At 43.4% G+C, this 15,010-nt stretch overlaps 2 protein-coding genes across 6 annotated transcripts in view; both read right to left on the bottom strand.

The window, feature by feature from the left end:
• The window catches only part of ADIPOR2 (adiponectin receptor 2), a 34,931-nt gene extending 31,839 nt beyond the window's left edge, over positions 1 to 3,092 (bottom strand). The window contains exon 1 of one of the 2 annotated variants that reach the window (XM_033163211.1): positions 2,928 to 3,092. The gene's annotated coding sequence lies outside the window, so the exon portion shown is untranslated. The remainder of the gene's footprint in view (positions 1 to 2,927) is intronic. The other variant, XM_033163210.1, reaches the window with a different exon arrangement.
• A 7,434-nt stretch (positions 3,093 to 10,526) lies between these two features.
• The window catches only part of WNT5B (Wnt family member 5B), a 100,815-nt gene continuing 96,331 nt past the window's right edge, over positions 10,527 to 15,010 (bottom strand). For all 4 annotated transcript variants that reach the window (XM_033163213.1, XM_033163215.1, XM_033163214.1 and 1 more), the window contains exon 5: positions 10,527 to 12,112. In XM_033163213.1, coding sequence (XP_033019104.1) covers positions 11,654 to 12,112 — 459 coding nt within the window. In that variant the 3' untranslated portion in view covers positions 10,527 to 11,653. The remainder of the gene's footprint in view (positions 12,113 to 15,010) is intronic.

Consider the following 15,010-nt stretch of genomic DNA (forward strand, 5'->3'; position numbering starts at 1 on the left):
TTCATATGACTGTGAATACAGGAATCTACCTTATACAGAGTCAGACCACTGTCCCACCTAGCTCAGTACTGTTCACACTGACTGGCAGTGGCTCTTCTGAGCTCCAGCCTTTATGGTAAAAAAAAGTTCACAATATTGCTCAGTATATATATATTGGTCCCAATTTAATTACTCATCATAAACCAATTTTTTGCTGTTCCATTAATCCTGTTAAAATTTTGGCTCTCATTGATATGCTGCTATGATTTCCACTAAGAACAGAATATAGTCACTTATTCTTATTAAGTAAACAACTTAGGATAGCTTTTTAGGTTTTTACACAAGTGACAACTTCCTATGCAATCAAACTTGTGTACTGCTACTGTGGAGCTGTGCATCGCATGACAGGGGAAATAAGAAGTCTACTTACTCAAAAAGTGTGAGAAGAGGGGAGACATGAGTCACTCATACTTCCTACCACTACTTTTGTGTTAAGATGTGAAGTTACCCTTTATGCAGTTTCTGTATAAACAAGAAATATGTTTCTTGGTAACACAGCTATAAATACTGTAATTAGATGCCCACTTTGGGAGAATCCTAAACCTATATGTGAATGTAAGGATTGTTGAAGTCAGGGTGACATTTGGGCCTTGCTATGAGCCACTAAGATTTAATTCAACAAACAGCAGTGATGGATACAAACTACCAAAAAGGTTAACTGTGACAAAAGCCACCAGAACACTGCTGCAAGCCACTGCAAGAACATTATTTAACTTTTGTTTTGTCAATCCTTTGAGTGATACTGTACTTTTCAGATACACTATGTTTTATATTGGAGAATATAGAGGTTTTAAATATTGTTTTATTTTGTTTTGGTGAAGTTGGTTGTACACTGCTTTGAGTTTCTGAAAAAGATTGTAGCCTTGGTCTCTGGCGTGCCAAACCGTCATTGATTTTTTTGCTACTGCAGCTCAAAAGTTACTTTTCTAGAATCTGCTGAAGATTCCATAACAAGTTAACTTCTCATTTATGATACACACAGGTAGGTAGCTGTGTTGGTCTGCCATTGTCGAAACAAAAGTAGCTAAAGAAGTGTGCATGCACACGAAAAGCTCATACCAAGAACAAACTTAGTTGGTCTCTAAGGCGCTACTGGAAGCAATTTTTTTATATACTTATTCATGTTAAATTCAGTTACACTTACTCCAAGGAGTACATAGGCTTTGAACATTAGTTTTGCACATTCTCAGGAAAATATTGCAGTACCAATTTTACAAAAGGCCAGGTGTGTTAAGATTTCTGAGTAAAGTAGTATTTCCAAATATAAAATACATACGAACAGTTATTATTTACAAATATTTCAAATATGTGTAAGCTGTACCTTCTGCCAACAGACACAAGTACACAATTGTTGATACCAAGCCTTGTCCATAATAGTTATATTTTAAGCCTCGCACTCTCTCCACCAGAGTTAAAATAGTTCTCTGGTTGTGCTTCTATTTTCTCACATTGGTATTTTATCAGTTTCATTTTCTTGTCCAAGTTTACTCCTTGGCCAGGTTTACTCCTAGTGTACAGTACAAAATACCCAGACAGCTGACATTCTCACTAGAAATGTTGAGATTCACAAGTAGGCCTCTGCATGTTTATTGAAATAAAAAGCTAAAGGTACCCCTGACCATTAGGTCCAGTCGCAGACGACTCTGGGGTTGCGGCGCTCATCTCGCTCTATAGGCCGAGGGAGCCAGCATTTGTCTGTCATGTGGCCAGCAAGACTAAGCCACTTCTGGCGAACCAGAGCAGTGCACGGAAACGCCGTTTACCTTCCCACCGGAGCGGTACCTATTTATCTACTTGCACTTGACGTGCTTTCAAACTGCTAGGTTGGCAGGAGCAGGGACCAAGCAACGGGACCTCACCCCCCCCCCATGTCGAACCACCGACCAGTAAGCCCTAGGCTCTGTGGTTTAACGCACAGCGCCACTCACATCCTTTTTATTGAAATCGAAGTCCTCAAAACTACTTAACACTTCATTTCCTCAAATTCTGCTAACAGCTGTGAAGTAGTTTACAAAAACATGACCAGTGCTTTTCACCTCAAGTGTTGTCACCATTTGGGAAGCAGGAGCCATTTCCTAAAGTGATGATTAACAATTAAGACTACCCAAATGTGTGTGGAATGTTTACTCAGAAGTAAGCCAGGCTGCCCAAGGGGGCTTACTCCTTATTAAGTGTGTTTTGGATGATAATCTTGGTTACTGGGGGTGGGGTAGGAGAGTGGGAAGGGAGTTGCTCGGTTTTTAAGTTCTTTCTTTTCGTCTTAAACTTCCAGAGATATCAACTAAGAGGCCACAAAACCACACACTATAGTAAAATTCGTGCCTTTAAAAAGGTGCCACAAAACTTCGCTGGTTTTGCGTCTTTAAGCACGTAGGGCGGCAGAAAAGCTTTCTTAAAAAATACCACTGTTTGCTTGTTAATTAATAATTCCATTACTTCAGTATATCCGAAGATCCAAACTATACAGGTGTATTAGCTACCGGATACAACACTCAAGGGAGTTGGTCATTTATTTATTTAAAAAGTAAAACTCTTGGGGTTCCGCGAGAGGCCGAAATGCGTTCGCAGCCACTTATCACTACAGCTCCCCGGGTGGGAGAAGAGGCGATAAGTGACTTGCCCAAGGTCAGCAACAGCCGCCCAAGAGGAGGGGCTCAAGTGCCGGAAATCGAGGTCAGCCGAGAGAGAGCCCCGCGAGCGCCACGACCCCCGCGGCCTAAAGAGGCCCCGAGCGAGGAGGTCGGAGGTCGCACCCCCCGCAGAGCGCCCCCCACTCCGCGGCCTATGTCAGTCAGCCGGCAGCGAAGCCGGCCGAGGCCCCGCCGCCCGCTCCTCAGGGGGCGCCCCAGCCCCAACCCGGAGTCCCCCAGCCCCTCAGCCCGGCTTACCGGACGCGCCTTCACTCCGCTGCCCAGCTGTGTCCGGCGCTGAGGGGGGTCGGAGGGAGGGAGTCCCCACGGTGCCGCCGGCGCCTCCGGGAATCCCGCCCCCTCCGCCTTCGCTCGCCCACCTCTATCAGCTCTCCCGTCGCCTCCCCTTTGCCCCGGAGCGCGTCATCATCGCAAGAGGCTCGGCGAGCCAATGGGCGGCGGAGCGTCGTAATCGGAGGACGCGCACGCGTCAGCCACGCCGGGAGGACGTGCTCGGGGGAGGAGGGGCGGGGAGGCCCAGCCCAAGGGCACCGTGGGATGTGTAGTTTTCTTGGAGGCGGGCGGCTTGAGCGCGTGACCCTGCCGAAACCGAAGGCGCCGCCTCCGCATTGGTAGGAAAGTAGGTCGCGGGCTCTTAAAGCGTCCTTTCGCGCCAGGCGTTAGTTCTGGTTCGGCGGCGGCCGCGCAAATTGCGTAATGGGTGAGCGCTGCTTACGGAAGGAGCGGAGTCGCGCGGGGCCGTTGTTTTTCGACGGCGCGCTCGCGCGGTTTGTTGATTTCAAAGGAAGGCGGCGAGGTTCCAAAAGGAGGAGTGGGAAGGACCTCGGGGGGGCAGCGACAGATGAAGGGGAAAGTGGCAATACTGGTCCCTATTCCTGTACTGTATAATATATCCTCCTTGATAAGAAAAGTGTGTACAATTTAGACTGTATTTTTAAAAATATTGTAATGTTTAAATTTTATATTCCCTAGGGGAGTGGGTAGAGGTTTTCGGTATTGATGCTGGAGAAGGATTTTATAAGATAGAATGTTATAGCGATGCTTTTCGGGGGGGACCAGCCAAAATGTCACAAAAGTATCGCAACCTTCCAAGTCCTCCAGAACTTGTCATCAGGGACACACACTCCTGCTTTGCGTTTAAATACTGTGCTCCTTAAAACAAAAATGGTTTATTGGCATTTCAGAAATAAATATGTCCTGTTTTTATAGAAAAACAACAACAGTGGGAGGGCAGTCTCGCCTTTGTGGCCTGATTGTGAGGTTCCAATGGCAAACTGGGACTTTGAGAGGCAGCTGATACATCTGACCTCCAGCAAAGGGACTCTCTTAGGTACTTGCTGGTACTAGCTGGCCTGGCCACGCCTTGTTGTGGCTCTTCCCCCCTCCCCCTCTGTTCTCACCTGGTTTCCCACAGCTTATCCCCACGAACTTCCGTGTGCCCCATTTCAGTCTTCCCTCCCCCTCGTTTTCGCCTGGTTTCCCACACGTTATCCCGATGAACTTAAGCCTGCCTCCTCTCAGTCTTTCCTGTTTTCACCTGTTTCCCACAGCTTATCCTGATGAACCTCTGCGTGCCTCCTCTCAGCCCCCCCTTTTCGTCTTCCACTCATGCGGCGTGATTTGTTCCCATCTCCCGCATTCTCCGTGGTCACTCCGAAACTGTTGATTTACCTCCCTTCTCTCTGGTCCGGTCCCCCCCCCCCCCCCGGTTTCGCCTGGCTCTCTCCCCATAGGTTGTTCTGTTGAACTCCTGTGCTGTGATTTGTTCTGTCACCTCCGCACTCTCATGTCTGTTGCTCACTGTTTTAAAATGGGAATTGGCTGAGCCTGAGGCAAGGAGTTGTTATGGCGGTGGTAGCTAAAGGTTGATTTGGCCCCTCCCCCACCAACAGCCTATTGGCTGAGGCGACCTCAAGTTCTACTCCCCCTCCCACCCTCTCTCTTCTGAAGTCTGTTGTTGTAAAGCGTGTGTTCCGTTGACATCCACTGGAGGGTGCTGGGGGTTTTTTGCACAAATTCATGGATTTACCTGGGAAAGGTGTGATATTTTTGCAATCTAGGTACCTAAGAACCTTCCCATATGGCCAAGGAATGTTGTGTCCAAATTTGAAGGCAACCGGTCAAGCGGTTACGGAGCAAGGCCTTCGCGTCCGCGCACCCATCTTGAACATTTTTATATATATAGATTCAGAAACTGAAGGCTTGCCTTTGTGTGTGATATATTTATAGGGTTTAAGTCTTGAATTTATATTGTAATGTATTGGATTAAATAATGTACAGCTCAGCAGTGAAGCATCTGCTTTGCATACAGAATCCAAGTAGGTCTAGAAAAGACCACACTTTGAAACTCTGGAGAGCTGCTGCCAGTTGCTGTAGACACTACTGAGCTATATATGCAAATAGTCTGACTCAGGATAGGGCAGCTCCCTGTGTTAAAATGGATCACCCCATGGATCTGTTCTGACAGTTCCAAAGCAGATGACTCTTGGTAAGCCTACAAGCAAGAAATTAATGCACTAACCATCTCCCATGATTCCCAGCAGCTAGCATTGAGATGCATACTGCATCAGATACTGGAGGTATTACAGCATCATGCCTAGTAGCTATTGGTTGCCCTTTCCTCCATTAATTTGTCTAATCCTCTTTTAAAGTCCTCCAAATTAGTGATAGCTCCTTTTTCCTGCTCTATGTATCTCTCAACATACAGTTTCACTGATGGCACAGTGTGTGGGGAATCAAATAACAAAATAAATCTATGATCACACATTTTTATAGCATGATCTTAAATGTATAGGATATGCTTTAAGTTTGAACAAATATGGTGTACACAGTTTACAGCACATTCAAAGTGCATTCTTTCCCTCAAAGAATTCTGGTCACTGTAGTTTACCCCTCAGAGCTACAATTCCCTGCAACCATTAGCAAACTACAATGCCCATAATTTTTTGAAGGACAGAATGTGCTTTGAATGTGCTTTAAAGGTACAAGGTGCACACTTAAATTATAGTTCCAGTTACAGGTGGGTAGCCGTGTTGGTCTGCCATAGTCAAAACAAAATAAAATAAAAAATTCTTTCCAGTAGCACCTTAGAGACCAACTAAGTTTGTTCTTGGTATGAGCTTTCGTGTGCATGCACACTTCTTAAATTATAGTGTTAGTATTATTGTATTACAATAAAGCTGGAGCTTCTACATCAGCAGTTTGGCAAACCAATCTTCCACATGTTCAAGATCTTTCAGCGCAAGCAGAAAAAGGCCAAAAAAACAAACCAAAATTGAATAAAAATGAGCCAGAATGGTCTGGGTTGCTCAAGCAAGCAAAACAGTCACTGGGACAGCAATGCAACCGAGTGTCACAAAAGAATGTACCACATCATCTGGAACAGTCCAAGGGTTGGGGAGAGCAAACTTCACAGGTAGGGCAATCCAGATCAGATGTTTGTGATACCAAATTGATTTGAGACAGCCCTGAACATAGTTCACTCCAGTATATATCATTCTCACAGCCAGGGGATGATAATAATGGCAAATGAAAGATGATTTACAAGGAAATAATTCCCTCAGCATTTTTCCAGTTTAAACCTAGGTTATTTACTCAGAGGTACCTGCCACTGAAGCCCTATTTGTGTATTTACTGCACTTGCCTGTAAAGAAACATGCAAGGGAGAGCAGTGGGAGAGAGCGTGCTGCCAAGCCCCACCCCCTATGGTGGATCACCTTTATTCCATGTAGAGCCCTCCATGAGTTTGAGGGTGAAGATTTGCAGTGGGAACTCACGGAGACCCCCTGTGTGATCTAGAACCTTGCATAATATGGGTTCTAAACATTGTGGAAGCCTCAACAAGTGCAGGAGACTTCCCCACTGCAGACCTTCACTCTCAAACCCATGGTGGGTTCCACATGGAATTACTTGCCAGAGGGCTCCAGCCTTGGCAGCATGCCCCTAGCAATCCCAAGTAAGTCTGTATATAATGTTGTGACATTTCACAACAGTGGAATATACAGTTTAGAAATGCCTTGCCCCCAATTCAGTATATAGAATATGAGGTACAAATAAGCAAAGATGGTCAGCCATTGTATAAGCAGCAAAGATTGGTTTGGTGCAAAAACTCAAAACTTCTTATTTAGTCATGTGCAGTCCTGTCTTACTGGGTATACTCCAGATCACTATTCAAAATCTACAGCTATCTATCCAACCATTTGATAAATTACCTGTTCCTCTTAGCTACCGGTATATGGCCTCCTCTGGTTTCAAGCACCTTTCCCCCTTCTTTGCAGTGCAGTAACAAATACCAGTCCCACCTCTTTTTTAAACCCTTCAAAACCTTTTGATTTACAGCCTTTTCTGATCAACCAGTGATTCACCTACCTTGTACTACCTGTTAAAACTTTCAACACCCACCCCAATCATTGGTTGTCCTTCATCAAAGCCTTCCCCCTCACATTTCACCTTTGTCCCATCCATGTGTACTTTTCGAGTGTAGGCCCTGTGGATACATATTGTGTCAACACTATGTTCTTTACTGTGCCTCTGGTCTTTTCTATCTTACTGCAATTTAGATAACATGTAAAGTGTAATACAGTGTCTAGACTTTCAGGCTGGGTATGGAAAATCTCTGTTGTTGGGAAAGTCACTGTGTTTTAGCCTAGTTATTGTCAATGAAAATGCCAGTCCTTTTTGGAGCAAAGATGGGTATCCATAACATTTTAAATAATACCATTTTTAGCAGAATACTGGAAACTCCTTTCATTTTCTCTGAGCATTTCTCATGCTTTCTATTAAGAAATACAAAAAACTGGGTTTATCAGGAGACACCTTGCTGTTTTCTTAGTGGTTGAAATGGGAATGTGCCATCTTCTGCCAAGGATAACAATTCTCCAGATCATTCTCCTCTCCTGTACTCCAACATTTCCAGGGATTTTCTTTATATCCCAGAATGAGGGACGGGGGCAAAATCACCCAGCATATCTAAATATCACTTTGTATCAAAAAATCTAGAAAGATGCTAGACCTTGGTTACAACAAATATCATACAGTGGCCTAGTTCACATGTAACACTGACAGATGACATGACTGGGTTATGCTAAGCCAAGCATGTTTAGCGTAAGGCAGAGCAGCAGGCAGGAGTAAGAGGAGTAAAGCAGCAGAATTTTCACTGAAAGTACCTGCATACCTGTATATTCATTCTTAGCCATGGTTTGGCTTAGTGTTGTGTGTGAAACAAGCCAGTGTGCAGTCATTGCACAATAAAAGGTTAGAGATATGAAGGAAGGAAAGACCTTTCAGGCAGCCAAAACACTGTTTTTCTTTTTTAGAAAAAAAGGATGCTGTATTCCAAGCATCTGTAGCACACAGATTTCATGGGATTTGGGGATCCTTCCAATTACTGTACTAGTTTGTTATTAAGGGAGCTAGATCAGACCATTATCCTCTCAGTTTTTCCATGGGTGGAAAACAGCTTTCATCACTTTGAATTATTGTACCTTTGGCTTTGGATTTTATATAAAAAGAACATAAATCTGGGTCATTTGGTGTATTCCAAGAAATTGCTCTCTGGGATGCCAACAAATGTATGGATTAATGATTTGTTTAAAACCCTAAAATATTTTTTTTAAAAAAACTGAACAGTATTTTTAAAGCAAGTTAATTTGCAAGCATAATGCTCTTCCACTTATATATTCTGGACCCTTCAAATCTGTTGCCTATGAAATATATGCATTGCTGACAACTTTAGTAGCAGAAATGGTAAAAAAAATGACTAAAAATGTTTGGAGAAAAACAGAGCTTGTAAAAATCCTGAGTTGTATTTTACAGAGCTCTAGTTTACAGGGCTCTTGCTTATTTCTATCGGCAATTTGTTTTTTTTTTAATATAAAAGTTGTTGGTTTTAAAAAAGCAAGTATTGCAAATAATATTGTCAGTACAGTGGTGCCTCGCAAGACGAAATTAATTCGTTCCGCGAGTGTTGTTGTATAGCAAAAATTTCGCACGGTCAGAGGAAGCGCGGTTTTACGAAAGAAAAAAAATCGCAAAACGTTTCCGTTTTGCGAGTCACGGCCATAGGAAAATTCGTCTTGCGAGTCACCCTTTCGTTAGCGAATGCCTTTCGTCTAGCGAGGCATTCGTCTTGCGAGGTACCACTGTAATTGTTTCCAGTTTTTGGCTGGGTCTTCTGAAGAAGTGTGCGTGCACACGAAAGCTCATACCAAGAACAAACTTAGTTGGTCTCTAAGGTGCTACTGGAAGGAATGTTTTTATTTATTTTTATTTATTTTTTGATAATTAGTAGTTGATTGGGGGGGGGGGAGAACTCTAGTTGAGCCTAAAGTCAGGCTCAGGAACATTTCATGCATGGCAAACATTCCAATATAGAACATAGGAACCAGGCCTTCATTGAGCCCAGTTCTGTCTACTCTGGCTAGCAGCAGCTTCCAATGGTCAAAGGCGGGGGGGGGGGGAATTCACCTGCAACCTGACCTCCTCTAACTGGAGGTACCAAAGACTGAACCTGGGACCTTCTGCATGCAGAACAGGTAAGAGTGATCCCTTTCCAAGGGAGCATAAGGAAATTGTATGGATCCAACATATATGTTATTGCCTGTGCCAAACGCAAATACGTATTTCACTGCATGTAAAATTTCTCTTTACCCCTGTCTGCCTCAAGCTACCTGCTATGTGTACACATGGCAAAACAGACACGCATGTGTTTGTCATACTGACAAACTACATGCAGGATTCATAGCCTTTACAAAACAGAACTTTCCTGCAGCTGTGTCAAGCTTAATACAGGACTCACAAAGCCCAGCAGCGACTCATGGGGTGGAAGCAATAGCATACTCATGGCAGCCATGTAATGCTCCTTTGGACAAGGATGGGGCAGGATGAGGTGGCAGCGGCAAGGTTGGGGTTGGCACCCTCATGCCTGCAGGTCTGCCACTGCCTTGGAGCTCTCCTCAACCTAGTCCCCTCACCCTGCTTTATTGCCATCTTGACAAACAGCATCTCTGACACCAAGAGGATACCACCCAAGCTGCCTGCAAGCAGCATATGTGGAGTGCATTTGTGATAGCTTCAATCTATACATGTGGGTTTTTAAGGTCTGTACTCCTCTATACCAACAACAACAACCCTTGCATATGGAAAACTAGATTTCATGGAGAAAGGTTCTCACCTAGTTCTGCTGTTTTACTAATTGCAGCAGGTTATGTTTTTGTGTTTGCAGGATGGGGTGGGGTGGGGAGGCTATTGCAATTATCACCTGTTATCATTCTCTTTACTCTGATGCAAAAATACAGCTGCTCACCTCCCCGATTAGGTTTTTCTAAGGCATCCTCCCTACACACTTCTGCCTTAACAAAAAATGGCTCTGGCCCATTTTCATCCAGTCTAGCCAATCTGTGGATATGAGAAAAGAATGGAGTAATATTCAAGAATTTCCCCTGAACTTCCTAATGCTGTATTTCAGAACCAATGACAATAGTTTTAAGGAAATATTTGATTCTTCTTTTGGCTTATGACTTGCACATGCTACATTGCTGCCAGTCAATAGTAACAGGATAACTTACAGAATGCAATATGACCTTCGCCATTGGGATGGTGAAAACCAGCTCTCGACACACAAGGAAGTGTACAAATCAAATGGTCTTCCAGCAACAGACATAATTCTTTCGAAATGTCACCTCTTGGTGACTTGACCATATCAAAAAATAAGACAAGAATTGGGTCTGACTGCAATAAAAGTTTTAAACCAGGAAGGAGTCCAACTTGGCAGAAAGTCCCTGTGCTGTGAAATGCATTAGCAGCAACACAAAACAAATGTGCTCACAAAAACAAGGGGAGAGGGCAAGAACAAGGGATATTTAATGTTAAAAGAGAAACTGTACATCTAGGTCAGAGGCAAGGGGGATGAAAAAGCCCTTGTGACACCCATGACCATCTGAGTCCGCGTAGAGACTGAGGTGCTGTGTTTGTCGAATCCTGTGTTGAATCATGTCTGTTTTTCTCTCAAGTCCAGAGACATGCCAAATTAGCCCCTTTCCCAAAACAATCCAAGTAGTCCCAAGAGATCAGTTGCCGGCTGTCATGTATCCTGAGGTTAGATCAATACGCCACACAGTTCTTTTCCACAGAAGAGAAAATCCACCAACCAACAAAAAACCCACTTCTGACAGTTTTGCCTTTCCAAAGCTTCAGCAGATCCCCTCCACTTCTGCTGCTGCCCTTCTTCATTCCACAAAATGCAGGAGAATCAGATGCCGGGGGCGGGGGGGGGGGTTCTGTCAGGATATACAGGGGTAAAGCAGCACTTCTAGGTCAAAGGTAATGTTTTCCTTCCCCCGCTTGATGCAGAGGGACCATCTGCCGTTGTGCAACAGTCTCTCTTCAATCCACACATCAACCACAGCAGGCATGGACACTGCCTTTTGAATCATTCTTCCGATATCTAAAACAGGTAATTCGCCTCGTAGTTTGGAATCCCACAGTGTGTTTTGACAGGAAGCAGAAAATGACACAAAGTCCTTTTGGAAATCGACCTGAGCGTGGAGGGCACTCCTTTGGCTGTGTCGAAAAAGGCACAGAACACACCCAAGGTGAAATCCAGCCACAAGATAGCAAAGGGAACATATCCCATCCTCCTGCTTTTGTGATAAAGGAGCTGTAGGTCGATCCTTTTCGAGGGCCCTCAAGAATCCCTTTTATCCCGGATGCATTGTGTCAAGGTTGGGGGGAAACCAGGAAACAAATACCTCCCCACCCCCCACTCCCGCTTTGCTCCCCTATTAAATAACAAAGGAGCAGCCCAACCATCTAGCTGTTCTAATGGAAACATTTTAGATTTGTAAAAGTCTCTTAAATAAATGTCTTTAATTATTATCATCATCACCATCTATTTATTTATACAAATATATAAAATAGATTTATATAGATTTATATAATATAGATTTGTAGCTCTTGTGGGCCCTTCATTTACAGACGTACTGATCGACAATCTCTGTGCACTTTTTACACTTGACGTAACAGCACCAGTGAAACTTGCAGTGGCAACGCTCGACCTGCACGCTCTTGAACTGGTCGTAGCCTCGGCCACAGCACATCAGCTCACAGCCGTCCATACCCTCTGAGGTCTTATTACAGAGCCGGCCCTTGGTGCCCAGGGAGCCCGTGGTTTCATTGCGCAGGCAGTAATCGGGGCTGGGGTCGACGTACACCAAGTCCTCTGGAGTAGGCGAATTGAAGCGGTTGTTCACTAACTCCAGCTTGCCCTTGCGGCTGATCCTCATGGCGGCGGCGCTGTCGTACTTCTCCTTCAGGAGGTCTCCCACTTTGCGGAAGTCAGCCAGCTGCAGCCAACAGGTCTTGAGGCTGCAGGAACCTGAGACGCCATGGCACTTACAGGAGACATCGGCCAACTTGTACACTGCCTATGGAAGGGAGAAGGTAAGGTGGGGTCAGACAAAATGTTCAAGCAGCACTAAAATCTGGCACAATATAAGCAGTAACTGGTGCAACCTTATGCACAGAAGCAAGCCTCACTGAGCTTACATCATCATCATCATCATTAATAATAATTATTTTCTTATACCGTGCCCATTCTCTCAGCAGTCCAGTAAAGTAGGTTGATATAATGAACATCACAGCTATGTGGGCATTCGAACCTGCATCTTTCTAAACCTAATCTAATACTTTAAAGCATGGTGGCTCCCTGTCCATTTTCTGTTACCTGGAAGATTGTATCCAGTTCTTATCAGAGCAACTTACAAGAGATGCTCAGACCCCTATGGAAACTGTACTCATAGATCCACCTGTAATATCAACTGGGTTGGCAGGTACCCGAGACAATGCATTTTCATTGCTGGCCCTCCCAAGGACTGTTGTGTGCACACAGCTCCACCAATACAGACCTTCAAACAGGCTCTGAAGGTCCATTTATTTCAAGTTACTTTCTCTTAAAGGTTTTTTGGTGCACCCACCCAACCGAACCCCAAATTGCTTTAAAGTGTTTTAGCTAATTTTATTTATTTATTTTGTTAAAAAAATTATTGGTTTTCCATACAAACAAAACAGACACACACATCATAATAAACAACAAATACAATAAAAAATGAGACAAAAATGAAAAGAACATAAAAGAAAAACAATACAAACCTACATACATACCTACACCTAAACAGGAACACCAACTCTTCATTATTTTAATTAAAACTTGTTTCAAATCTAACTAGCTAATTTTAATGGCATGGTGCTGGTCTTGCTACTAGATTATGCTGCCGTGTAAAAAGGTTATTCTATGGTAATGGTGAGATTGTATGATATGATTATGTGCATTATATTTTTATATTCCATGTAAGCAGCCTTGTAAGGGCTTTAAACTGCCCACATGTTTTTGTTTTTTTCTCGGACGGATGTTTGTCAGATAATGGATGCAACTCCCACTAAGAGTAAAACAGCAGGGAAGAAACAATGGGATGGCGTGTGGGTGAGGAAACACACTTTTATAGGAAGTTGGCACAACCCAAGTTGCATCATGCGACCTTTACATCTAGTTTAGCCAGGGTGGTGTTGGAGAGATACACCACAAGCCAACAAGCGCATGGATGCAACTATTTGCATCTTGTTCGCCACCTGGTGGTCAGTCACTTGTCCACTCCCATTTTCCCATTACTGAATTCCTTTTTTCTAGCTTTGAAAAGCTGCTAATGAGTATAACAGTCCATGAATTTTGTAACAGTGGTTACAGAATGTCATGTGAGCTGCTGTTAAGACAAGGTTCAGAATTGAGTGCAAGCACGTTGACTGAAACTTGTTTTCCAATATCTGAAAATGCGTCACGACTTGGATGCCTCTGAAAGTGAAGTCTGCTGTGGAAAATGTGGACTTCAGAGCCAATGATCTAAACGAGGAGAGATTTCCCCCACTGTATATTTTTCATCCATTATATTTTTAGTGTAATGATTTTTTAATATAATAAAAAGCACCATGCATCTAAAAATGTAACGTGTGAGGGAGACAAATAATACATTTGGAAACATGTACATATACATTAACCTGAGTCAATTCTATCAAGTATACACTGTGCAAACCCAGGTTTGCTGATATGTAATCTGTACAATGGCCCTGAGATAATTCTGTACATACAAAGCCAACCTGAGAATAAAGTTAAATCAACTCCTATGAAAAAGCAAACTGAACAAGATAGGAAGTTTCAGTAGATTAAAAATATCCCCATATAAAAGAGTGATAATGATGCACATGAAACTTGAAAAGCGCCACTGGCTTGATCACCTGTGGCGAGTTAAAAATGCCTCAAAGTAATCAGACAAGGATGCCTTGGTCCTTTCCCTCCCAGCTATGAATGTGCCACAAATGGTTAAATAATACAGAGGATCCATTAATAGGCATTTTAGTACTCTGAAGATACATTGTACAACAACCCTGCTGAAACTAAGGCTGTATACCTGTACACACCATAGATTTAAAGCACATTTAAAGCACATGCCTTTCCCCAAAGATTTATGGTCAGTGACTAGATGAGAAAACCACTGGAAATCCAGCATACGCTACCTTGAGGCACCACCATCGTGAAATAAAGGTCTGATATAAATACATTATACAGTTTTGTTTGCGCCAGTAATTTATGTACACCTAATTGGAAGGCTGATGTGTGAAACAGCACCTTCAAGAAATACAGTACCTGAACCACAGAATTCTTGTCTGTTTTAATACAACACTCCCCCCCCGCCCAAACCCTACTAGGCATGTTATAAAATTCAATGTGTCTGCCTGGTGTTAGATCAGGGATGAGAGATTCATTGTGAGCTGCTGGATGCTTACTGCTTAATAAAATCTATTGCCCTCATGGTAGCCATGCATCTTTTAAAAATCTGTATTTCAACTTTGAGTCTTTATGACAGCTTTTTAAAACAAAAACAAAAAAATTGACGTCAATCCAAATATGAGCGAATACCATGGAGTCTTTTTTTTAAAAAAATCTCCCTCAGGAAGGAGGAGAACTCAGCCAGTATCAGAGACATCCTGAAACAATCTCTCTCTGGCAAAGTTATGAACTGCTCCACTTTTAACTATGGTGGGAGAAGTCCATCAAGGAGAGAACCATGATGATGGAAACAGTCTTCAAACCAATTTCTAATTATAGGTGAGTGATGCAGATAAAGCACTTGGGGCCCAACCCAAGTGGGTTTGGAACTAATATCTGTGCACAAAAACGGAACATCCAAAAGGCTGCACAGCAGCAGAGCACTCTGGCTTTGCAAGCCTGGAAAGCCTTCTTTTGCTATATAAAGAAATATTGATAGGCCTTG

Source organism: Lacerta agilis, chromosome 10, assembly GCF_009819535.1.
Source record: "Lacerta agilis isolate rLacAgi1 chromosome 10, rLacAgi1.pri, whole genome shotgun sequence".
Classification (NCBI taxonomy): domain Eukaryota; kingdom Metazoa; phylum Chordata; class Lepidosauria; order Squamata; family Lacertidae; genus Lacerta; species Lacerta agilis.